At 42.2% G+C, this 24,991-nt stretch overlaps 1 protein-coding gene and 1 long non-coding RNA gene across 8 annotated transcripts in view; one reads left to right on the top strand and one right to left on the bottom strand.

Moving 5' to 3' along the window:
* LDLRAD4 (low density lipoprotein receptor class A domain containing 4) overlaps positions 1–24,991 on the top strand; it is a 465,509-nt gene that overhangs the window by 275,968 nt on the left and 164,550 nt on the right. Inside the window, exon 2 of one of the 7 annotated variants that reach the window (XM_077270144.1) lies at positions 2,844–2,877. The exons of the other annotated variants lie outside the window; for them this stretch is intronic. Within the exon in view, the coding sequence (XP_077126259.1) occupies positions 2,874–2,877 (4 nt within the window). The 5' untranslated portion in view covers positions 2,844–2,873. The remainder of the gene's footprint in view (positions 1–2,843; positions 2,878–24,991) is intronic. 7 annotated transcript variants of the gene reach the window in all.
* On the bottom strand, positions 286–24,336 carry LOC143782573 (uncharacterized). The gene is made up of 4 exons (XR_013216998.1): positions 24,312–24,336; positions 22,090–22,154; positions 633–756; positions 286–509 (listed from the first exon to the last, which is right to left on the bottom strand). It is a non-coding gene; the product is annotated as an uncharacterized LOC143782573 (long non-coding RNA).

Below are 24,991 nucleotides of genomic sequence, written 5' to 3'. Positions count from 1 at the left end.
ACTAAGCGCGGCCCTGCGCTTAGTAACCCGATGTTTACCCTGGTTACCAGTGAAGACATCGCTGGATCGGTGTCACACACACCGATTCAGCGATGTCAGCGGGACCTCAACGACCAAAAAACGGCCCAGGCCATTCCGACACGACCAGCGATCTCACAGCAGAGGCCGGGTCGCTGGTACGTGTCACACATAGCGAGATCGCTACTGAGGTCGCTGTTGCGTCACAAAACTTGTGACTCGGCAGCGATCTCGCTAGCGATCTCGCTATGTGTGACGGGGCCTTTAGGGATTTGGCTGAATTCTTCCTTGACAAACCTAACAGTTCAATCTCTGGATAAAGGCTAAGGAGCAGAAACTTTTTAGACTTGGGGACTATGAAGTTACTGTTGGTGGAGGATGACTGCGTCATGTTGCTCAATTCTTCCAGGATGGCAATAGATTCTCATTCCTCTGATGTCCACTCACCTGTGGCCGGAGGTTTGTCATGCAACTTTTTCAACATCAGTTTCCTTGGAAATAGATGCAAGTCTTTCAATGCGGTAAAATAATCGAAAGATGGGGGGAACAGTTAAACACAAACCAAGAACATCAAATTGATCTGGGGACAATTCAATTTTGGACAAATTGATTACCTGGAGCTTAGAGGACATGGCAGAGGATCTCCGATTTCTGTGTGGATTTGGATTGTACCTATGGCCATCTCTCTGCCTCGACTTATGGGCCCATCCGTTTGAGGGCGTGTTCCTGATGTGCTTTCTATGGAGTACAAAAATGAGTGAGAGGGAGCCCTTCTCAGAGTGGGATTGTTGCCACCAATATATATGCTTTGGTAGTTCTGTAAGTCACGTTGGATCTTTCTAGTTTAGGTATCCTGTACCTCGTTTACCCAATTCATGAGGAGTTTATCGACTTTGCCTTTGAAAGTGTCCATAGCTGTGGTGGATAGGGCACTACTCATCAATTTCCCTTGAAAGACCTCAATCTCCACCTCCAAGGACTTTGTTATGCAAATAAGTACCTCCATCAGGGATTTGGAACAATAGTACAGGACTGGATTGAAGGGTGTCATGTCACACTTATGGAGCCTCTGAGGTACCGGAGTAGCAAAACCCACCCCCTGAAGGACCCTATTTTACAAACTACACCTCAATGAATTAATCTAAGGGTGCAGTGACCATATTGACACCACAGGTGTCACATAATTTTATACCATTGAAGAAATAATTTTTTTTTTTGTTTTTTTTTATCCCCTGATTTTAGTTTCACACTGGGAAATGGGTAAAAATGAACTCAAAATTTCTCTCACAATTTCTGCTGAATGTGAAAATACCCCATATGTAGCTGTACAGTACTGCTTGGCCATACAGCGAGACTCGGAAGGGGCGAAATGCTATTTTCCTCCTAGAGTGCGGATTTTGCTAGATTTCGTTTGCAGACTCTACTGAGCCCCTAAGTGCTGGAAGAGCAGAGTCCCCCCCCCCCCCCCCTCAAGGTACTGCATTTTGGAAATGATACCCCTTTGTGAATTTTTCCAGAAACTAGCAGCAGGGAATGTTGCAGAGTGAAAATTGCAACTGCTGCTGTAGTCCCCACCTCTAGAGACATGCACTTGAAAATTGGGCTCATCGTTACAGAATAATCAATCATGTGGGCACTAAATGTGGTTTAGGCACATAGTGGTGCACAGAAGGGAAAGGGCATTTAGATTTGGGAGTACAGATTTGGGGGACAGCGAGCTATATATAGCGCTTTTATTAATTATTAATTCAAAGGTTTTGTAGGGAACATTTTGCATCACATTTGGGATCACATTAATCCGACGTTGTACACTGCGCACTTAAATCGGGGTTTACATCTAAATCTGAGTGACGTGATTCAGATGAACCCCCCGAGGGATCCTTTCAGTATGAGGCATCAGTTACTCTAAAAAAAAAAAGACACCGTTGAACATAGGCTAGACTGAGTTCAGAGGTGCACAAGACTGTGGCCGACTGCACTTTTATGCACACCTAAAAAGATGGACACTGCCTCATTATAGGGAATCTTCTGACATTTCTTATTTCTGAGATGCATATGGAAACCCCAGTGTAAGCGCCCAGCGCAGAATAAATGTGAGCCGAGCCTTACTGCGATTTTTGTGAGCCAGAATGAAGAAATAAACAGCATGTCAAGAATAGCATTTATATTTTAAGCCGTTCCTCATGCGGTATAAGTGATTATATTATTTTATTCTTTGGATAGGTGCGATTACAGCAATACCAGATTTAGTTGTTTTTATTTTTTCTATTCGGCTGCTGTGCCACACTAAGATGCTTTTTATTGCAAAAACTGAATCGCCATATTTTGTTCATAATTCCATATTTCAGCTGACAGCCATGTGAGGGCTTGTATTTTGCGAGGCGAGTTGACATTTACTGGTTCAATTTTTGGACAAATGACATTTTTTGATTGCTTTCTATTCCAATTTTTGGGAGGCTGAATGAACAAAAACCAGCAATTCAAGAAATTTTGCATTATTTTTTTATGCCATTCTGTGTGGTCACATTGATAAGGCAAATTTATTCTTCGGGTCAGTACGATTAGAGACATTTTTTTTTTTTGCGCTTTTACACAATTAAAAACTTTTATAGCAAAAATTAGCCTCTTTGTCAGTTTACTGAGCTGTATGGCTGCTTGTTTGGTTTTTTTTGATGGACAGGATGACATTTTAAGATATTGGTGTTTTGATCGGTTTATTGCACTTTTTGTTTGGGAAATAAAGCAGTTTCTTTGCCTTGTTTTTTTTGTGTTCACTAAAATGGTTAACTAGTGGGACAGTTTTTTTTTTGTTTTTTTTTATATAGGTCTAATCATTCTGGACGTGGTGATACCAAATGTGTACGTACTTTTGTGTGTTTTGTTAACTTTTTATAATTTTTACATTGTCCCAGGATGGAACATCAACATTACTCTGACAGATCGGTGATCTAATACTCTGCAACACTTCTGCATTAGAGCAGTATCTGACATGTAGGGAGGAGGCGTGTTAACTTGTGCTTTCGGCATGAGCTGACAGGCCACCATCCCTGGGTGAACCCATGACCATCTTTGGGTTCGTGGTCACCATTGAGACCATTGACACAATGGGATCGCATCGTGTTATGCTGATGGGAGCTCCCTCTGCGATGCCCAGCAATGTTGCTTTCACTATTGACAGTGGCATTAGAGCAGTTAAAAGCCCAAGATTGGTGCTAGCACCGATCTTGGACGTTGCTGCATGATGTCAGCTCTCATATAGAGCTGACACCCACAGTAGATCGCAGGGGTGCTCAGCGTGAGCCCGTGTGATCTCTGCCATATCTATACAGAGGTTTGCGGGAACGCAGCTTCTGTGGTGCCGTATATGTATGGTGCATGTCGGGAGTGGATTAAAGGCAATCTGTTGGTAGGATCAGCACTCCTAAGGCTACTTTCACACTAGCGTCGTGCACTGCACTTTGCAATGCGTCGTTGTGGAGAAAAAACGCATCCTGCAAAGTTGCCCGCAGGATGCGTTTTTTCTCCATAGACTTAGCGACGCATTGCGACGCAGTGCCACACATCGCAACCGCCGTGCGACGGTTACGTCGTGTTTTTGCGGACCGCCGCCACAAAAAAAGTTACATGTAACTTTTTTTGTCGGGACCGCCATTTTCGACCACGCATACGCTGCCGAAACTCCGCCCCCTCCTCCCTGGACCTTGCAATGGGGCAGCGGAAGCGTCCTAAGACTGCTTCCGCTGCCCCCGTTGTGCATTTTTTCACAGTATGCGTCGGTACGTCGGGCCGACGCAGCACGACGGCCCCGTACCGACGCTAGTGTGAAAGCAGCCTAAGCTGTCTATATGAGCATGTAGGTAATAAGTTAAAGTTAAAAGATCTGCTATCCCATGTCCAGATCCATGTTTTTCTTTTGTAAATGAAAATCTGACTCCAAAACGTGTTAAATGAAAGGTGACTTTACCAGTGAGATATGTAGTGACTGGCAGTCTGTCATACTCGCACACAACTCTGCAGTGAGATCAGAACGAATACAGTATAGCAGATCTGAATTTTTTCATTACAAACTTTTCCAGTTGCACTTGTCATCAGTCCTACTGCAGGTATGATGTATTTTTTATTCAACTTTCTATGACCTGCATGCCCATATAGCCTTCTTTTTTAAGGGATTGTCCACCAAGACAGCCTCATCTCATTCCTCATTCACCTGTGGTTATGACACATGAGCCCTGCGCCCATTCATCTGTGGTTATGACACGTGAGCCCTGCGCCCATTCATCTCTGGTTATGACACGTGAGCCCTGCGCCCATTCATCTGTGGTTATGACACATGAGCCCTGCGCCCATTCACTGCTGGTGTCACTGTCCCCACCTTTGGCCGCATACATAATGAAGGGGAAGTGAGAGCTGCAGCTGATGGCTCACAGCCTCTTTATTACTAATCTGTCTGAAGGTGGGGACAGTAATGCCTGCGCTGATTAAACACAGAACTCATGTGTCATAACCGCACGAGAGCCCAGGGAACAAGACTGCCAACACTACTGGAATGGTGCCGGTATGGGAGGTGAGTAATACGTGTTCTCATTTTCACGGGGCCAAGCATGGGGAATGTCCTAGTATTGGACAACCCCTTTAAGGCCGGTTTCACACGTCAGTGGCTCCGGTACGTGAGGTGACAGTTTCCTCACGTACCGGAGCCACTGACACACGTAGACCCATTAAAATCAATGCATCTGTGCAGATGTCATTGATTTTTTGCAGACCGTGTCTCCGTGTGCCAAACACGGAGACATGTCAGTGTTCGTGGGAGCGCGCGTATTACACGGACCCATTAAAGTCAATGGGTCCGTGTACAAGGACCACACACGGACCTTCTCCGTGTGCAGTCCGTGTGGCGTGCAGGAGACAGCGCTACAGTAAGCGCTGTCCCCCCCCCATGGTGCTGAAGCCGCGATTCATATCTTCTGTGCAGCAGCGTTTGCTGCATAGAAGATATGAATAATAGTGTTTAAAAGAAAGATCTATGTGTCCGCCGCCCTCCCACCCCCTGTGCGCCCCCCCCGCTGTTCTGAAAATACTCACCCGCCTCCCTCGCATTGTTCTGTGCTGGCCGCCCCTTCTACTGTATGCTGTCACGTGGGGCCGCCGATTAGAGTCATGAATAGGTGGCTCCACCTCCCATAGGGGTGGAGCCGCCTATTCATGACTGTAAAAGAGCGGCCCCACGTGACCGCATACAGTAGAAGGCGCGGTCAGACCAGGAAGCAGCGACAGCCAGCGAGGGAAGCGGGTGAGTATTTTCAAAACAGCGGGGGGGGCGCACAGGGGGTGGTGGGGGCAGCGGACACATAGATCTTTCTTTTAAACACTATTATTCATATCTTCTATGCAGCAAACGCTGCTGCACAGAAGATATGAATCGCGGCTTCAGCACGATGCAGTGTACCACACGCGTGGGTACCACACGCTCCGTGTGGTACCCACTCGGCACACGTGTGCCGCACGTATGGCCTACGTGAACTCACGGGCACACGGACACGGATAACTCCGGTACCAATTTTTTCCGGTACCGGAATTATCTGGACGTGTGGGACAGCCCTAAGAAGGTAGGTCATACTGACAAGATTCCCTCTTTTTTTTAAAAAAAAAAAAAAAGTAAAATGGTTTGTATTTTTATGTCATAATTATAAACAAAAACAGACCACATTTTTAGTAATTGTTGCAGAAATTAATGAAATTCAAAAAGCGTTTACTTTTTCTTGCAACTGTTAATGTGCACACAGATTAGTTTATTGCTCATAGTATGTAAGCTCATGCTTAGTATGTGTTCATGCCTGGGTGAATGCTTGCCTATCATGAAGTTTGTGTATATTTGCTTGTATGTAGGGAAACATACTCAAAAAATTCTATGTTGATTTCCTATTCTAACATAAAAGTTATGTAACAGATATATTTAACCACCAGTGATCAAATATTAATTTCTGTATTCCTCTTAATTTATGCTTTCCATTTTTTTTTATTAGCTCTGAAGACCTGAAACCTTTCTGACTAAGTTGCACTCTATTCAAAGTACTAAGTATGCTGGTCCCATTGAATACTAGAAATGTAACATCTCTAAAGTGCCTGTGTTCCATTCAAACACTTAGTGACCAACATGCTAGTAAAATAAAGGGTGATATTTAGGCTTTGGTTTCAGATAAAAGGGCTAAGCTTGGTGAAATGTTCTTGGGGAACAGAGGAGAGTCTGTTGTGCACTGCAATGTACAATCAAGACCCAAAATGCAATTGTAGATTAAGAGCACTCCAGAATGTCTCATCCATGCCACGCATTCAGTGCCAGGTTTGTAACTACTGGGGTGACACGAGATGAAAATGAATATATTCACCTGTTACTGTCAATCTAATTGCCAATCAAATTACTTTTAAACCTAATTGGTTTCAAGTACGGCTTAAAGGCAGGTTTCTCTTAAACAAATATAGAACTGTGTAATTATTTCAAATAAAGTGCTTTGAATTGGACTTTAACAAAAATGACTTTTATAAGCAATTATCTGAATTAAGAATTTTAGTCTTTTTTTAAAGTTGGTGTGATAAATCTACTTTAGACCTTCTAACGCTTTCTTCAATTTCTTCAGACATTTATGGTTGATGAAGGTTAGGAAAAACACTTTTTTTATTTATTTATTTATTTATATATATATATATATATTTATTATTTTTTTTTTTTGGGGGGGGGGAGGGTCTGGAATCAAACATCCAGTTTTAAAGCCAAAACTGTAAGTAGAACCTGGAGGAAGGAAGTAAAATTCCTTTTAAGTTTCCCTTAATTTTGAATAATCTCCTGGTTTTGGCTCAATGTGTGAATTTCTAGTTTTAACATTTAAAATTACAACGTATCTGCTTTACCACACAATTTAGGTTATACTGAAATACAGCGTTTTATTTTTTAGACTGTTTGTTCCTCAGTTTAGTATTTCTAGACATTGTGGCTTAGCATGCTAGGTTTTAAATGTATTTGGTAATTATATATTTTGTTTTACTGCAAGAGTTTGTTTCCAATACACAGATTTTGTTAAATTGTTAATTGCTACTATTGGGAAACAAAATGTGTATTGACATTTGAGCCTCAGTACTGATACTTTGTACATACCTTTATCAATAAATCTATTATAACACGTGGGTGTTAAACTATTAATCGAAAAATCTGTTTAAAAAGATGTGTAGTTTTGACTTCAGTAGTACCTGCTGTTTCTAGACCAGTTGGACTGGCTTTCTATAAATTTACTATCCTGATAAGCAAGGTTTTCATAAAGGCCTATTTCTAGGTGTTCTAAGTGAATAGAAGTTAAAAGTTTAAGTGGAATATCAGTCACTTAGCCTTACACCTTCATTGTGTTATCAGTATCGCCTATGTTCACACATTGCGTTTTTACTTTGTTTGTTTTTTTGCAAATTAAAAGCTGTGTTTTACAGTGCCAGCAAAAGCTGAGATTTCAGAAATCTCATCCCACTGTTTTTTTTTTTTTTTCTTCCATGAATAAATTGGAAAACTGCTGCATTTTTGGAAACTTCAGCATGTCACTTTCAGCGTTTTTGTGGTTTGTCAGTCATAGAAAGCAATGAGTAAGTGCTAAAACGCAGGTATCATGCTTTCCGGTGTGTTTGATGCAGAAAATGTAAACACACTAAACAGTATGAAAAACTCACCAAAATCTGCTTTAGTACACGCCATTTTTACTGCCAAGAGCAGGTATTGCCTGCAGAAAAAAGTTGCGAAAACGCAACATGTGAACATAGCCTAACTGCTCTTTCAAAATACTTTTGACTTGTCAGACAAATCAAAAACTTTGATCAGTGGGGGATCGGGCAGGGAGATCCAGCCGATGGCAGATTCTGCCCCTTGAATTTAAGCGTTCTGCTCTTTTTGGATACTGAAAACCAACTCTGAGACTGCATTCAGTCGCCTGGAAGAATAGATTTCGGCTGAGCACTTTGTCCCTTTCGTTTTAGTTTTATAAGTAGGTATCTCTGATCCTGGACTCCAACCGATCAAAACTTTTAAAAGCAACATGCTAGGATCGTAAGATGCTTCGCCAGGTCTCTTATCAAAATTGTATAATTTGTGATGCGGTGTGTAATCGTGTTCATAAACTAACATGTTTGTCAGACGTGGTGTGTACATGTCTGTGAAGCCTCTTGCTGCTCAGGTTTGCATTTGATACGGTTATCTTTAGAAGTTATTAAATATAGACCAATCATTCTTGAACCTTTATGAATATCGTTTAAGAACTGATAACATGATCTGCTCTTTCTTTACATAAAGCATACGGTAATTACTGTTCTTCTCACAGCGGTTAGTCTTGTACCTGTGCTGCTTGGGCGAAGTACGCCACTTTATGGCTATAGCGGATTGTTTCTTAAGCATCTGACAAGATATACACATCCCTGAATTTTTTGCATCCGTATAAAATTAAATGGGGCGCAGGCAGAAGATGTGGAGGATAAAGGATTATTTGTTTGTGGGTTGGGAAACCTTTATTGTGCACCATGTGGCCACACCATGGCATGGGACACTGACATTTTGATTCATCGTGAATAAAATAGATGTCCTAGGTGCCTGGACCCAAAAAATCTGTAGTTTTGATTATTTCCCGTTTTTGGTTTCATGGTTTTTCTGTAGAGACCGTGTAAATGTTTGGTTTTGGAAGCAGTGTGGTCCAGGGAATCGCAGTGTCTTATTTAAATTGGTCTTGAAACTGATTAATACAGATTGTAGCCTCAAAGAGGTCAAAATGAGAAAGGGAAAAAAATTGGTTTGTAGAATTGTCTATGAATCATAGTATCTGGAGCAGAGTAAACACTAGTATGTTTATTCCTTTATTATGCAGGTAAATGTCACCGTAAATAGCATTACAAAGTGTGTATGTTGGGGTGGGGGGTTAAAAGCTACCACTGGTCTCATGTATTTTGTACAGGAACATTTTCTTCCTGTGCAGGTTGAGTACCAATTATGTGGATGAACATTGCAAACCAGTGTAGTGCCTGCACTATAAAAGCTTTCTCATCCTGCATGCACTTAGCTACCTAACTGCAAATCAAATCTGAGGAACTATTGTGCTTATAAACCAACGAATATTTTGGAGGTATGGAATCATTTTGCTTAAAAAAAAAATAAAAAGTTATCAAAGTCAAAATAAGGCAAAGTACAATGTCAAACTACTTGTCAACATAGGAAGGATGTGTGGCGGACTGCTTACAAAAGCCGTTAGCTGCAGCCTTTTGTCCTGTAAGACATTCTGTTTAACTTTGAGCTGTCATATTATGAAGGCTTTACAGTAACTACTTAGAATTTATGTTGCCATATTGGTGCCAACTTGTTCAGCTTTTTGAAAATTACCGTATATTATTTGTCAATTTTAGACCGGATTAGATTGGTTTAGTTTAAATAAAGCCGTTCAGCCTACCCAGCCTAACTGCTGCAGCTTGTACTGAGCATTGTGAGATCTCAACATCAGGAGGGACAGTGAGGAGCCATCCGTCAGGCTAGGTGAGCAGAGATTAATTTTAAACTTTCATATAGGAGTGTGCAGCCAATTAGACCTGATAATGCTAGTTTAAAAAAAAAAAAAAAAAAAAAACACGTCAAAGATCTATTTGTAATGTATTTAAGTTGTATTGTAAAATCTAATGACTGATCCACTTTAAGCAAGGCATTAAATACCAGAGGCCAACTACTTGACTGTGCCTGGGGGTGAGAGGGTGAGGGAGTGGCTTTGGTTGACCTAATCCCTGTATATAATTGTATGGCAAGACCTGCGCTCCCAAAGGCAATTTGTGGTTAAGTCCAAGATGGTAAATTGAAACACACCAGTCTTTTATTCTGATCTCCCAATGGGTCATGCTTGGGTGTATGCTATGAGACTGCACATTTACTAACCCTTTCACGCCAGAGCCTGTTTCCTCCTTTGTGACAAGGCCAATTTTTGCAGTTGTGACCAGTGTCACTTTGAGGTAATAACTCTGGAACACTTCAACAGATCTTAGTGATTTTGAGACTTTTTTCATTACATATTGTTCTTTATGATGTTGAAAAAATTTTTTTTTTAGGGACCACATCAATTTACCTTGAAAGGGCCTATATGGAAGAAGATATCCAAAAGTGTCACCATTCTAAAAATTGCACCTGTCAAACGGCTCAAAACCTCATCCAAGATGTTTATTAACCCTTCAGATGCTTCACAGGAGCTAAAGCAATGTGGAAGGAAAATATGAACTTTTTTTTTTCCACAATGATAAATTGGCTCCAAATTTTGCGTTTTCACAAGGGTATCAGGAGATATATCTTCTTCTTAGCTTCCTGTCGCGGCTCCTGCACAGGCATACTTTCTGCCCTGTTGAGGGCAAAGCACTGCAGTGCGCAGGCGCCTGGCAAGGTCAGAGAGGTCCGGTGCCTGTGCACTGCAGTACTTTACGCTGCCCTCAACAGGGCAAAGTACGCCTGCGCCAGAGCCGCGACAGGAAGCAAAGAGGACGTCATCGTATGAAGATGGGATGCACCGGACCGGGACCGCCCCTGGGTGAGTATAATCTAACTTGTTTTTCTTATCTTTCAGGTTACATCGGGGGCTTATCTACAGCATTATAGAATGCAGTTTTGTTTTGCTATTTTGCCAATATGGCTGCTTTTACTCTGCATCATCACTGGACATCAGCGGTATAGGTATACATGGCTATACAGTGATATACTGTATGTCACAGGATCTTATGTTAAAAAATGTAGTCTGTCTAAACTAACTGCTCGAAGCGTATGGGTTATGTAAGGGTTGTGTACCTTACTGTTAGTACACCCATTGTTCTAGGTATAAATACTGGTGTGAAGTGGGCTATTCTGGCAACATAGAATAAAAAAGACCCTTAAAAATTAAATGAGGATTAAAAACCAACTAAACTATGTAACTAAGGGTAAAGAAAATAAAAAAAAACATTCAGTAAATGGCTACCTACATCTGACTTGCCAAACACTGAAAAGATGAAGAACATGGTATTTAGTTTGGAATAAGCGGCGATATTCCCATTTATCGCATTCGTGCCAGTTAGTCAGGTTCGATGGCCATCCAGCAGAGATTGGCAGTGCTGCAGAATCTGAAATGAGTCAACTGCCACAAACAAGTGAAATAGTTAATGGTCTACATATGCTGTAAAGGAAGCTACAGCATCAATCCTAGTCATGCATGTCACTTTGACTCCTGGTGTTCAGCAAGTGTGTGCCCTGCGGCTCTTAAGTGCACGTACAACTATATGAAGCTGGGAAAACAATTATACGAAGAGGTGAGGAGCAACATTTAGATGGCACATTGCTTCTAACCTATATGATGTAGACTTGCCACAAGAGATTTAAATAAATATGTAAAACATAAAGGGAAAATAAATTTCCTTCATCTATAGCATGGCTCATTTATTGGGGTCACTATTGACTTATGGTTTTCTCGAGATGAAAATGGGTTTCCTGTGGATTGGAATCTAAAGCGTGAAAATTATTTTACAGAATGTCTTTTCATAGTAGGATCAAAAGAATAATTTCTGCGAAAACAGTGGTGAAAAGCGCTCAAGATTATATGAAGGGTAGTGTTTGCCGTTGGATCATTTTACTGATTTATCCTCCACATTCACTCACAAGTTTTGTACAGTAACCTGTCCTTTTGTTACACTTGAACTTTCAATTTTGGAACGGTTTTACTTTATATTAAATTAAATAACTTTATCAAATATTAAAGTAATTTTGCAACAAAAAGAAATGCTGTTCTTAAACAGAGTTGTAACTTAAATGTTACTCGTAATTTTTTTTTTTTTTTTTAAACGATCTACGTCTGGTGGGGAACCTTTTTTCTGCCAACGGCTATTTGGATATTTATACCATCATTGAAGGGCGCACAGAATTACCCGTTTGAAAATTACCCTGCCTTCATCTAATTTGATCAAACCATTAACCCCTTCACAACAGCCACTGTAAATGTACTGTGCTGCAGGAGGTGCGTTCTCGCACAACTCCGTCCATGCATGGCCTGACGATAGCCACTCTTGAGCCTTGGCGCAATCTAAAGCGGGTGTTAGCGCTATGAGCTGACACCCTGCAGCAATGCCCACAATCATTGCTAGCACCGATCACAGGTGTTTAACACCTGATGCCACTATCAAAAGTGACAGCAACATCTATCACCCTAGCAGAGGAGCTCCTTCTCTGCTCTGATCTGCATAATGCAATACCCTGTAATGAGGCAGACGGAGACACTGGACGCAGTCTGGCCGATCTAGTGGTGTCTTTTTATAGAGAACCTGTCATCAGGGTCATCCATGTTAAACTACAGGCATGGGCAGAATGGTGCACATTTATTACATTTTAGTGTAAAAATCGGCAGCCTGGATTTGTTTCCTCGGTGCTTTGAAGCGGAACTGTGGGCAGGGTCTTGGGCTCAGCCACGATCTTCAGGAAAGTGGCTCATGCGCCACCTCCGCTTCCATTTTCCTGAAGACCATGGAGGTCGATCTCCCCATGGCCTGCGTAAATTTCATGAAGACTGCCACCTGCAAGAGCTCCATCCACAGCTAATATGGCGCCAGCTCAAAATTTAAATGAATGGAACAGGCAGCGGAGGGTCAGTGGCTGAGCCCTCTGAGCCGAAGACTCTACCCACAGTCTCGCCTACAAGTCACACTACAAAGCACCAAGGAAACCGATTTAACCAAAGCCAGGTGTGAAGAAACCAGATTGTATCTTAATTTCCCAGACAACCATGTTTTTGCAAATCCAAAAGAACTGGCTTTTTATCTGTATATTGGCTTGTGAATTTAAGTGTTTGTCTGGTGGGTCAAGAAGACAGACTTGCCCACTGATATGCTATCTAACATACTGTGTAAGTCTGTAATAGTGACTGTACATTGTGTGTAAAGGTACCGTTACACTAAACATCTTACCAACGATCACGACCAGCGATACGACCTGGCCGTGATCGTTGGTAAGTCGTTGTGTGGTCGCTGGGGAGCTGTCACACAGACAATTCTCTTCAGCGACTAACGATCAGGGGAACGACTTCGGCATCGTTGAAACTGTCTTCAACGATGCCAAAGTCCCTGGGTAACCGTCGGGTTACTAAGTGCAGTGCCGCGCTTAGTAACCCGATATTTACCCTGGTTACCATTGTAAAAAAAAAACAAAAAACAGTGCTTTACGGCCGGCGCTGACAGTCAGTGCAGGGAAGCTGACGGCGGGGGACGTGACAGACATCGGAATGTGAGTATGTACTGGGTTTTTTTTGTTTTTTTTTTTGTAACTTTTACAATGGTAACCAGGGTAAATATCGGGTTACTAAGCGCGGCCCTGCGCTTAGTAACCCGATATTTACCCTGGTTACAAGTGAACACATCGCTGGATCGGCGTCACACACGCCGATCCAGCAATGACAGCGGGTGATCAGCGACCAAAAAAAGGTCCTGATCATTCCCTACGACCAACGATCTCCCAGCAGGGGCCTGATCGTTGGTCGCTGTCACACATAACGAGATCTTTAAGCGGGATCGTTGCTACGTCACCAAAAGCGTGACATTGCAACGATATCGTTAACGAAATCGTTATGTGTGAAGGTACCTTTAAGCTTTGTTTATTGATGTGTGCTTATATGCGAATAGTGCTACTTAATCCCATCACCATTGTTTACCTTATCTTGATGTTGGACTGAAAGACCCTGGGTAATTCTAAAAATAGCTTACATGCCTTGGCTATAAAAAGACTGAGTTCACATCCTGGGAGACTGAAGTATCACAGAGCTATCAGCCAGACATTCTGAAAACCACCCAACAGACAAGAGAAAGGACTGCAGCCAATTCATCATGGCACCATCACGAGGGACACTGATCTATGATTCTATAGGATACAACATAGGGGTTTTCAGCTCCGGTTGGAAGGACACAGATCTGATCCAGTGACCATCTCTGAACCATGGATATGTTTGGAGAAAGCCAGGTATGGGACCCGCTGGTCGCCTGGTTCCATGGAGATGGTCAGATAAGCCAGGTGGTGACTCTCGTGTCAACTGGCTTTGGACCTTGTATGGACTCTACGGACAGTTCTTGGTCATCTTCCTATGCTTGTCGTTACCCCTTCTCTGTGTTCATCCACCGATGGAGTAGCGACCCTGGGAGCTCTGACATCATATCAACTGGCTTTGGACCTTGTATGGACTCTATGGACAGTTCTTGGTCATCTCCCTATGCTTGTCATTACCCCTTCTCTGTGCGTTCATCCACCGATGGAGTAGGGACCCTGGGAGCTCTGACATCATGTCATACTGGAAATATGTGGAGACACAGTGATATTTTATATGCGCCCATGTAACCAAACAATTCCAGCCATGGTGAGATTGTTCTGTTTGCTATTGTGTGTTGTGGTTCAATAAAGTATTGCCACACTGTTTTACCTTAACCCTGTGTTGTCTGTGTAGTGTATTGCCCACGGGGAGATAGAGCGGGCGTTCAGTGGTATGAGCCGTGGTCCATGCAGTCTTGCTAAAGACAGCCGGGCCAGTGGACGAGAGCACCCACTGACCCCATTTCTCCACACCAGGCTTCAGAATTTTACATTAAAGGTATGCATTAAATCGGAATGACAGCGGCATTCTGCCCATACCTTTAGTTTAACATGGATGATCCTGATGACAAGTTCTTTTTACATGTGCATAAAAGCACAGTCAACCACAGTTTTGTGCTGAAGGCTACACCGCTAAACAAAGGCCAGATTGAGTCTGGAGTCATGCTGCTGCCCCATTTTAGCGAATGGATCTCTTGGGGTTTCATCTATATCACATTATTCAGAGGTTTAGATGGAGACCTCTATGTAAGTGTTCAGGGTAGAGCACAGGATAAATTCGATCCAAAATGTTATGTAAAATGTACCCACTAAAAGCTTAAACTCAATCCACAATAAGGGCAAGTCCCCACTCAGATCCGTCATTAATCAATGGAAATATATGAGGCTTCCAAATTACTGGAAAAGCTGTCTCTGGAAAAGCTATATGGCTGCTCATCAAAAACAAAAAATCCAGCAAATTCTGTGCTCCGAAATCCAATGTGCCTAAACCGCAGTTGGCATCCACATTTGGCATTTTTGTAGTGATGAGAGCCCACTTAATTTAAGGGGTCCATGTCTCCAGAAGCACGAGCTGGGTGCTAGTACAATGGCCGATTTGCTTTTTTCACTGAAACATCCACTGCTGCTTATTTCTGGAAAACATCCATGGAGTCATAATCGTCACTACACCTGTAGATAAATTCCAAGTGATGTAATTTCCAAAATAAGGTCACTTGAGCGGGGATTCTGCTTTTCTAGCAGTTGGTGGCAAACTATTCGATGACTTGTTTTCCCAAGAGTAAAATGGCGCTCCTTACATTCAGTCACGCCATGTTGCTAATTAATACTGTACAGCCACATATGGGTTATTGCCATGTTTAGCAGAAATTGATACATTTTGGTGCCATTTTTACCCATTTTCCCCTTGTTACAATGTAAATTCTGGGGCTAAAACAAGTTGTGGTTAAAATTTAATTTTATTTCTTCATTGCCCAATGGCATGAATTCTGTGAGGCACGTCAATATTACTACACCCCTAGATAAATTTAGGTGTAGTTTGTAAAATGAGGTCACTTATGGGGGGGTTTCTAGTGTTCTGGTAGCTCTGCTAATGTGACATGGCATCCTCAAAGCATGCCAGCAAATTGTGCACTACAATAAGGCACTCCTTACCTTCTGAGCTTGGCACACTGTGCTTCAAAAGTTTAAGACCACGTATATTGGCATACTCGAGAGAAATTACTTGCTATATTTATAGATTTTCTCCTATAATCCCTTTTGAAAAGTAATAACTTAAAGCCAAAGTATAATTTTAGTGGGAAAATAGTCATTTTCCATACTCAGCCCAATATTATGCAATGCTTGCTACACCACTAAAGAAATTCCGAAAGATGTAGCTTCCAAAATGAGGTCACTTATGGGGGATTCTGATGTTTTGGCTTGTCGGGGGCTCTTCAAATGTGACTTGGCATATGCAATCTGTTCCAGTTAAAATTGCGTTCTAGAATTCAATTGGCGATCCTTATCTTCAGAGCTCTATGTGCTTAAACAGTAGTTTTCCTCTACATATGGGGCATCAGTGTATTTAAGAGAAATTGAACAACAAATTGTACGGTTCATTTTCTTCTGTTACCCTTGGGGAAAAAATGTTTATGGGAAAATTTGTATTTTCACTTCTGAGCATTTTAAAATTCTGTGAACCACCCGTGGGTTCACAGCGCTCACAGAACCTCTAGATAAATTGCTTAAGGGGTGTAGTTTTCAAAATATTTGAGATTTGGTTTTCACTGTTAAAGCACTTCAGGGGCTCTGCAAACACGTCATGGCATCCACTATCTATTCCAGCCAATTTTGTTCTCCAAAAGTCAGTTGGCGCTCCTTCCCTTCCAAGCCCTGCCATGTGCCCAAACAGTAGTTTTACTCCACAGATAAGGTATCGGCGCACTTAAGTCTACGTTCACATTTGCGGTCGGTCGCCGCATGCGTCATGCGCCCCTATATTTAACATGGCGCATGGACATGCGTCGCACTTGCGTTTTGCGGCGCATGCGTCACTGCGGCGCACGCATCCGGGCGCAGAGGACGCAGCAAGTTGCATTTTTGCTGCGTCCAAAATCAATCAAAAAAAGGACGCATGCGGCGCAAAACGCAGCGTTGTGCATGCGTTTTGCTGCGTTTTTGTTTGCGTTGTGCGTTGCGGCGCCGACGCTGCGGCGCACAACGCAAGTGTGTTATCCTTGTAAAAATGCAAAAATTGGGGCTAACTGAACATTGAAAAATAACAAAAAATGTTTATTCCACTTTGCTTTAATTCCTATAAAGCACCTATAGAGTTAAACTTCTTGAATGTGGCTTTGAGCACTTTGAGGGTTGCAGTTTTTAAAATGGTGTCACTTTTGGGTATTTAGCCCTTCAAAGTCACTTTAAACATGTGGTCCCTAGAAAGTTTGTAAATTTTGTAGTAAAACTGAGAAATTGCTGATAAACGTTTAACCCTGCTACGTTTCAAACCTAAGTTTCAAACATTAAATCAACATCAAGTTTGATTTTTTTTTTTTTAAGTAAACATATGGGAAATGTTAGTAGATTTTGAACAGCATGACTAGTTTAAGGATATATTAATTTTTGAACATTGTAAATCTTTCTACATTTTTGCCGAAATTCTTACTTTCACAAACGCAAAGTAATTTAGCCTAAATTTATTATTAACATAAAGTACAATGTCACCAAAAACAGTCTCAGAATCATTGGGGTTCGTTGGTGTTCCAGAATTCATATTGGCACACAAAAGAACACTTGTTATATTTGGCCTAGTCAGGAAGGTGAATACAGACTTTTGGCAAAGGGGTTAATTAACTCATCCCTAATGTCATGGCTGGGGTAGCTTATCTTTGGTTGTTTCGTGTAATGTTAGGTTGTATTTATGCTACTTGCAACTGCTTTTCTAGATTTGCATCCGTATTGCATTGGAGAACATTTAACTGAAAGTTTTGTACAGAACTGGCAGCAGTAAGTTGTTCTGAACATGGATGTATATTACAGTGCAGGTCTCCAAAATGTGGGAAATGTAATCACTGCTCATGCTACTTTTTATAGAACTCAAGCAGTGGAAGTTTTGCAGTATACAACATATACAGGTCCTTCTCAAAAAATTAGCATATAGTGTTAAATTTCATTATTTACCATAATGTAATGATTACAATTAAACTTTCATATATTATAGATTCATTGTCCACCAACTGAAATTTGTCAGATCTTTTATTGTTTTAATACTGATGATTTTGGCATACAACTCCTGATAACCCAAAAAACCTGTCTCAATAAATTAGCATATTTCACCCGACCAATCAAATAAAAGTGTTTTTTAATACCAAACAAAAAAACCATCAAATAATAATGTTCAGTTATGCACTCAATACTTGGTCGGGAATCCTTTGGCAGAAATGACTGCTTCAATGCGGCGTGGCATGGAGGCAATCAGCCTGTGACACTGCTGAGATGTTATGGAGGCCCAGGATGCTTCAATAGCGGCCTTAAGCTCATCCAGAGTGTTGGGTCTTGCGTCTCTCAACTTTCTCTTCACAATATCCCACAGATTCTCTATGGGGTTCAGGTCAGGAGAGTTGGCAGGCCAAATGAGCACAGTAATACCATGGTCAGTAAACCATTTACCAGTGGTTTTGGCACCGTGAGCAGGTGCCAGGTCGTGCTGAAAAATGAAATCTTCATCTCCATAAAGCATTTCAGCCGATGGAAGCATGAAGTGCTCCAAAATCTCCTGATAGCTAGCTGCATTGACCCTGCCCTTGATGAAACACAGTGGACCAACACCAGCAGCTGACATGGCACCCCACACCATCACTGACTGTGGGTACTTGACACTGGACTTCAGGCATTTTGGCATTTCCTTCTCCCCAGTCTTCCTCCAGACTCTGGCACCTTGATTTCCGAATGACATGCAAAATTTGCTTTCATCAGAAAAAAGTACTTGGGACCACTTAGCAACAGTCCAGTGCTGCTTCTCTGTAGCCCAGGTCAGGCGCTTCTGCCGCTGTTTATGGTTCAAAAGTGGCTTTACCTGGGGAATGCGGCACCTGTAGCCCATTTCCTGCACACGCCTGTGCACGGTGGCTCTGGATGTTTCCACACCAGACTCAGTCCACTGCTTCCTCAGGTTCCCCAAGGTCTGGAATCGGTCCTTCTCCACAATCTTCCTCAGGGTCCGGTCACCTCTTCTCGTTGTACAGCGTTTTCTGCCACATTGTTTCCTTCCAACAGACTTACCATTGAGGTGCCTTGATACAGCACTCTGGGAACAGCCTATTTGTTGAGAAATTTCTTTCTGGGTCTTACCCTCTTGCTTGAGGGTGTCAATGATGGCCTTCTTGACATCTGTCAGGTCGCTAGTCTTACCCATGATGGGGGTTTTGAGTAATGAACCAGGCAGGGAGTTTTTAAAAGCCTCAGGTATCTTTTGCATGTGTTTAGAGTTAATTAGTTGATTCAGAAGATTAGGGTAATAGGTCATTTAGAGAACCTTTTCTTGATATGCTAATTTATTGAGACAGGTTTTTTGGGTTATCAGGAGTTGTAGGCCAAAATCATCAGTATTAAAACAATAAAAGACCTGACAAATTTCAGTTGGTGGATAATGAATCTATAATATATGAAAGTTTAATTGTAATCATTACATTATGGTAAATAATGAAATTTAACACTATATGCTAATTTTTTGAGAAGGACCTGTAGAATACAATGGGGCGCACATAAGACAAACTGGGGCTGGAGCATGTACAACACATAGGATTCACTCAGACTGGAGAATATACAGCATGTAGAAACGAGGACGACACCACAAATCACTTGGTAAATAAAGTGTGGCACTGTAGCATATGCATCAAATGGGAAAAAATGGGGCTGCAGCATATACATGACTAAAGAAAACTGGGGCTACAGACTACATCACCTGTGACACTGGGGCTAGAGTACATACAATAGGAGACATTGGGGATGGAGCATATACACTGCTCAAAAAAATAAAAGGAACACTATAAAATCTCATATCCTAGATAACACTGAATGAAATATTCCAGTTGTAAATCTGCATTCTTTACATAGTGGAATGTTGAGAATAAAACCTAAAAATGATCAACATAAATCACAACTAATATCCCACGGAGTTCTTGAGTTGGAATGATGCTCTAAATCAAAGTGGAAAATGAAGTTACAGGCTGATCCAACTTAAGTGGAAATGTCTCAGGACAAGGAAAAGTAGTGTGCGTGGCCTTCACATGCCTGTATGACCTCCCTACAATGCCTGGGCATTGTCGTGAAGAAGCGGTGGATGTTATCCTGAGGGATCTCCTAGACCAGGATTAAGGCATCGGTCAACTCCTGGACAGTCTGTGGTGCAATGCGGCGTTGGTGGATAGTGCGAGACATGATGTCCCAGATGTGTTCAATTGGATTCAGGTCTGGGGAACCGGCGTGCCAGTCCATAGCTTCAATGCCTTCATCTTGCAGGAACTGCTGACACTCCAGCCACATGAGATCTGGCATTGTCCTGCATTAGGAGGAACCCAGGGCCAACCGCACCAGCATATGGTCTCACAAGGGGTCTGAGGATCTCATCTCGGTACCTAATGGCAGTCAGGCTACCTCTGGCGAGCACATGGAGGGCTTTGCGGCCCTCAAAAAAATGCCACCCCACACCATTACGGACACCCTGCCAAACCGGTCATGCTGAAGGATGTTGCAGGCAGCAGATCACTCTTCACATCGTCTCCAGACTGACACGTCTGTCACATGTGCTCAGTGTGAACATGCATTCATCTGTGAAGAGTACAGGGCGCCAGTGGCGAATTTGCCAATCCTGATGTTCTGTGGCTAATGCCAAGCGTCCTGCACGGTGTTGGGCTGTGAGCGCAACCCCCATCTGTGGACGTCGGGCAGTCAGATCATCCTCATGGAGTCTGTTTCTAACCGTTTGTGCAGACACATGCATATTTGTGGCCTGCTGGAGGTAATTTTGCAGGGCTCTGACAGTGTTCTTCCTGTAACTCCTTTCACAAAGGCTGAGGTAGCGGTCCTGCTGCTGGGTTGTTGCCCCCTCGTCTCCTGGTGTGCTGGCCTGTCTCCGGGTAGCGCCTCCACCCTCTGGACACTACGCTAATAGACACAGCAAACTTTCTTGCCACAGCTCGCATTGATGTGCCATCTTGGATGAGCTGCACTGCTTGAGCCTCTTGTGTGGGTTGTAGAGTCCGTCTTCTGCTACCATGAGTGTGAAAGCACAACCAATGTTCAAAAGTGACCAAAACAGCCAGAAAGCATCGGTACTGAGATGTGGTCTGTGGTCCCCAGCTGCAGAAGCTCTCCTTTGAGTGTCTTGATGATTGCCATTAATTTCCATCTGTTGTTTATTCCATTTGCACAACAGCATGTGAAATTGCTTGTCAGTGTTGCTTCCTAAGTGGAAGTTTGATTTACTTGGAGTTATATTCTGTTTAAGTGTTCCTTTCATTTTTTTGAGCAGTGTATATCCCAAAACACGAGACATAAGGGCTGCCACTGCTGTCTAAATCTGTGGGACGGTAGCACGTTGTGCCCCTACTCCACCCACAAAATACATCCAGATGTTGGTGTTGGCTAGTGTCAAACTATAATCTTTCATTTCATGCACTGCAGCGTTCAGTACATTGTGTGCTCAATGCGTGAAGGAAATAAAAAATAAATAAATAAATAAAAATAAAATACAAACAAACAAAATGGTGACCGGCAAAATGGGTTTGCTGGCTACAGCACTATAATCCCCAGGGATCCACCCGGGGGCCAGAAAGTAGTTGTGAGCAGCAAAATGACACGAGTGGCGGAGGTTCCCCACTGCGGATCTTGGTCATATTGCCAATCTTCCAATGTGGGCTCTAGCCTAAAAGCTATTGTGATATGGACGCAGTCAGTGTCAGACTGGGGTGCCGAGGGCCCACCAGTAACATTGACTTTGGGGGGGCCACTTTTCAACTGCATACAAATATTACACTTCTCTCGTTCACAAATTTACCTCTCTATTTAATAATAAGCTGGGTAGTTTAGTTAATGAATGATGAGATTCTGCTATTTTTCTGTACAGAGTGAATCAAGTGAATTATGCCAAGGCCCCTGATCTGCACAGGGGCCCTGATCTGCACAGGGACCCATCGGGGGATTCACAGGTTACCTTGTGGTCCAGTCCGAGCCAGGACTCTGTTTAGTGCTGGAACAGCAGAACTGTATACATTGTGTTGTAGCTATCTCCTGGTACTACAGTTCCATTCCCATTGACAAAGTGAAGCTGCAATACCAGAGCGAGCAATGCACAAGTAAGTCGTGCCACTGGTGAGTTATGAAAAATGGATAGGTTGAGAGTTATGGTTTACATCCCCACCTGATACTGACTGGTCTCCCTTACTCACATTGACGAAGCATTCATGTGTTTTAGGAGGCGAGAGTGTGAAGAATCTTTTGCAGTGGCTTATTCCTGAAAACAAGGGAATTAAGCCATGAAATTCCAATAGCCATTAGTTCCCCATATACACCATATAGTTATCTGGTCTTGCTGAAATCTGTGGGTTTGTCCAACTTTCATCTCTGTATGGGGTTTATTTATCCTGGACACCTATTTTTTAAGCTTATGTATTTGTCGTTATTGAAGAGACATCTTGGCAATTTTAAGGTTTCTCAGATGAACCCGACGTACAGGCTACAACCTGCTTTGTCTTTCATGAACTTTAGCTATTTTGGCACTATACAAGCAAGTTGATATTTTTTGTAGTAATTGAATATTCTATTAGGGAAAATTATATGCAAACCACCACAGACTTCCCAACTCCTTTTGGTCCTAAGAAAGGGGACCATTAATTTCTCCACATTAATAACTGCTGGATTTAGTTCCCCTTTTTATCTGCGTATAAAAAATGGGGTTAATCAACTTTATACCATAGTTCACAGCCGTTCAGCTAAAGCACCACTTGGAATTGGTATTCTTGAATGTTGATTACCTGTACATTGATACCAGGTCACTTTAATCTAAAATAGTGATTAAAAACTAGTCTTCAAATGTTTGTTTGCAATAATTTTGGCCTACTGTAGTTTGTTTTTTAAAGTGTATATATTTTGTTTTCTGAAAATGTGTATTTCTAATTTTTAATCATCCTGTTTTAAAGCAAAATGAAAATGTAATGTTTGTTTTGAAGGAGTTAATTTTCTGTTTCTATTTTTGCCTTGACCTTCTGTCCTGATACTACTCTTAGTACTGCCAGTTTTTTCCTACTAGATATGCTGATGTTTTTGCTGTTGCTGGCTCTGTCCTTGCAGTGATAACGCTGTTTGGCATGTGTGGTGCTAATGCGCTTGAAGTTTTTGGTGCGGTGGAGACCCTGGCTTATCCTTCCAGCCTCATCCTGAATTGTGTGAGGTTACAAAGTACTGTGTGATGAAGTGTGACATGGACAATGGAACGGATAGGATGTTTGTATCTAACTAGTTCCTGCTTATGTTTAAGATGAAATGGTTATTGGAAAGCCAGCATTTTCTTTCAATATGAAATAATTAACATTTCATGCATTTGAAGAAGGCAAGTTCAACTGCTACCACTCCAATTATTTCCATAGATTGCAGCAAACAGACAATTTCTACATTTCTATACTCTTAACTACATAAATAAGTTCAGCCAAGAATGTAAGTTCTAAAATATTGCTTATAGCTGAATTTTGATTTCCTCCATATTATGCCATCAGATGGCCTCAGTGCTCTTCCGTACAAGCTCCATCCAGTTGTACATGTACACATCAATGGCTTCTAAAGAGTTCTTTCACATAAACATAATATGATGGAGCTGGCACTTAAAATTTTTTTGTCCTGCCCAGTTGAAAGAATAAAACGCATGCCACAAGTTGTACAGAGCTTAATTTAATACGGCTATGGGCTTGAGTCCTAGTACTGAGGGCTGTTGTCCCCCCCCCCCCATAACACTGCCATTTGTACTATGCATACCTAGACTCTTGGTTTTGGGATGGCAAAGCATTCCTTAAGTCAAGGTTCGTAAAGTTGACGGGATAGTTTTTGCCCACTCCCTCTCCAAGTGTGGAGAAATTTCCTGTGATCAATAATGCTATTCTAAGCCTGCTAATGGGCAAATTTTCTTCTTTTGGAAGAGTTTAATGGCATTCTGACAGTGTACCTGGTGTCTTCACATGTTGGTGGAATATGTATACTGCATTTGTGTATTTTATACTGGAAGTATGAGGTTTTATTATGTTTTTTAGTATAGGTGAGTTGCATTTACAGATTGCAGGTTTGTGCCATTTGCATTTGTCGTCATTTCCTGTTGGAGGAACAAAGTACTGCCTTGGTTCTCCCCCATTGTTTACCATAAGTTTTCTATGAAGTAGTCCCACTACAGATTTTTTAGTTATAAACTACAAAGACCTGAACCATCAGTGACAAAAATATTATCTAGTACCTGCCACAAATGGGCAGCAAGGGTAAAATTAACTTTTGGTATTTTACTTCATTTTGCTGTCATTTTTTATTAGTGTATAAATGTATGTTTAACATCTCCTTAAAGACGCATGTCCATCAAAACTTTTATCTTAATATACTGCAATCATCATATTATATAGCACTGTGTACTTACAACTGCTCATTTTGCCTTAATGCCCAGCTAATTCTACTTTTCCATTAGGTCTATGACATCACGTGATTAAATGCTGACTAGCTGAATCCTTCTAAGCTCTATGTAGAAACAGGAGGACAATTTTCTCTGTGTGACTCATCAGTCACTGCAAAAGTCCCTGACAGAGTGAGGACTGAGCAGCTGGGACAGGAGTTGACGAGGGGAATGATTCCTGCAGGGACAAAACACTTAAGGCCCCGTCTCACATAGCGATTTACCAACGACCACGACCAGCGATACGACCTGGCCGTGATCGTTGGTAAGTCGCTGTGTGGTCGCTGGGGAGCTGTCACACAGACCGCTCTCTCCAGCGACCAACGATCAGGGGAACGACTTCGGCATAGTTGAAACTGTCTTCAACGATGCCGAAGTCCCCCTGCAGCACCCGGGTAACCAGGGTAAACATCGGGTTACTAAGCGCAGGGCCGCGCTTAGTAACCCGATGTTTACCCTGGTTACAAAAAAAAACAAACAGTACATACTCTCCTTTCGGTGTCCCTTGCCGTCTGCTTCCTGCTCTGACTGAGCCGCCGTACAGTGAGAGCAGAGCGCAGCGGTGACGTCACTGCTGTGCTGTGCTCTCACTTTCCAGCCGGCAGTCAGTCAGAGCAGGAAGCAGACGGCAAGGGACCTGACGGACA

The sequence above is a fragment of the Ranitomeya variabilis genome, chromosome 6, assembly GCF_051348905.1.
Source record: "Ranitomeya variabilis isolate aRanVar5 chromosome 6, aRanVar5.hap1, whole genome shotgun sequence".
Classification (NCBI taxonomy): domain Eukaryota; kingdom Metazoa; phylum Chordata; class Amphibia; order Anura; family Dendrobatidae; genus Ranitomeya; species Ranitomeya variabilis.
Note: the sequence above shows the minus strand (reverse complement) of the source record. Positions and strands in the feature narration are given on the sequence as shown.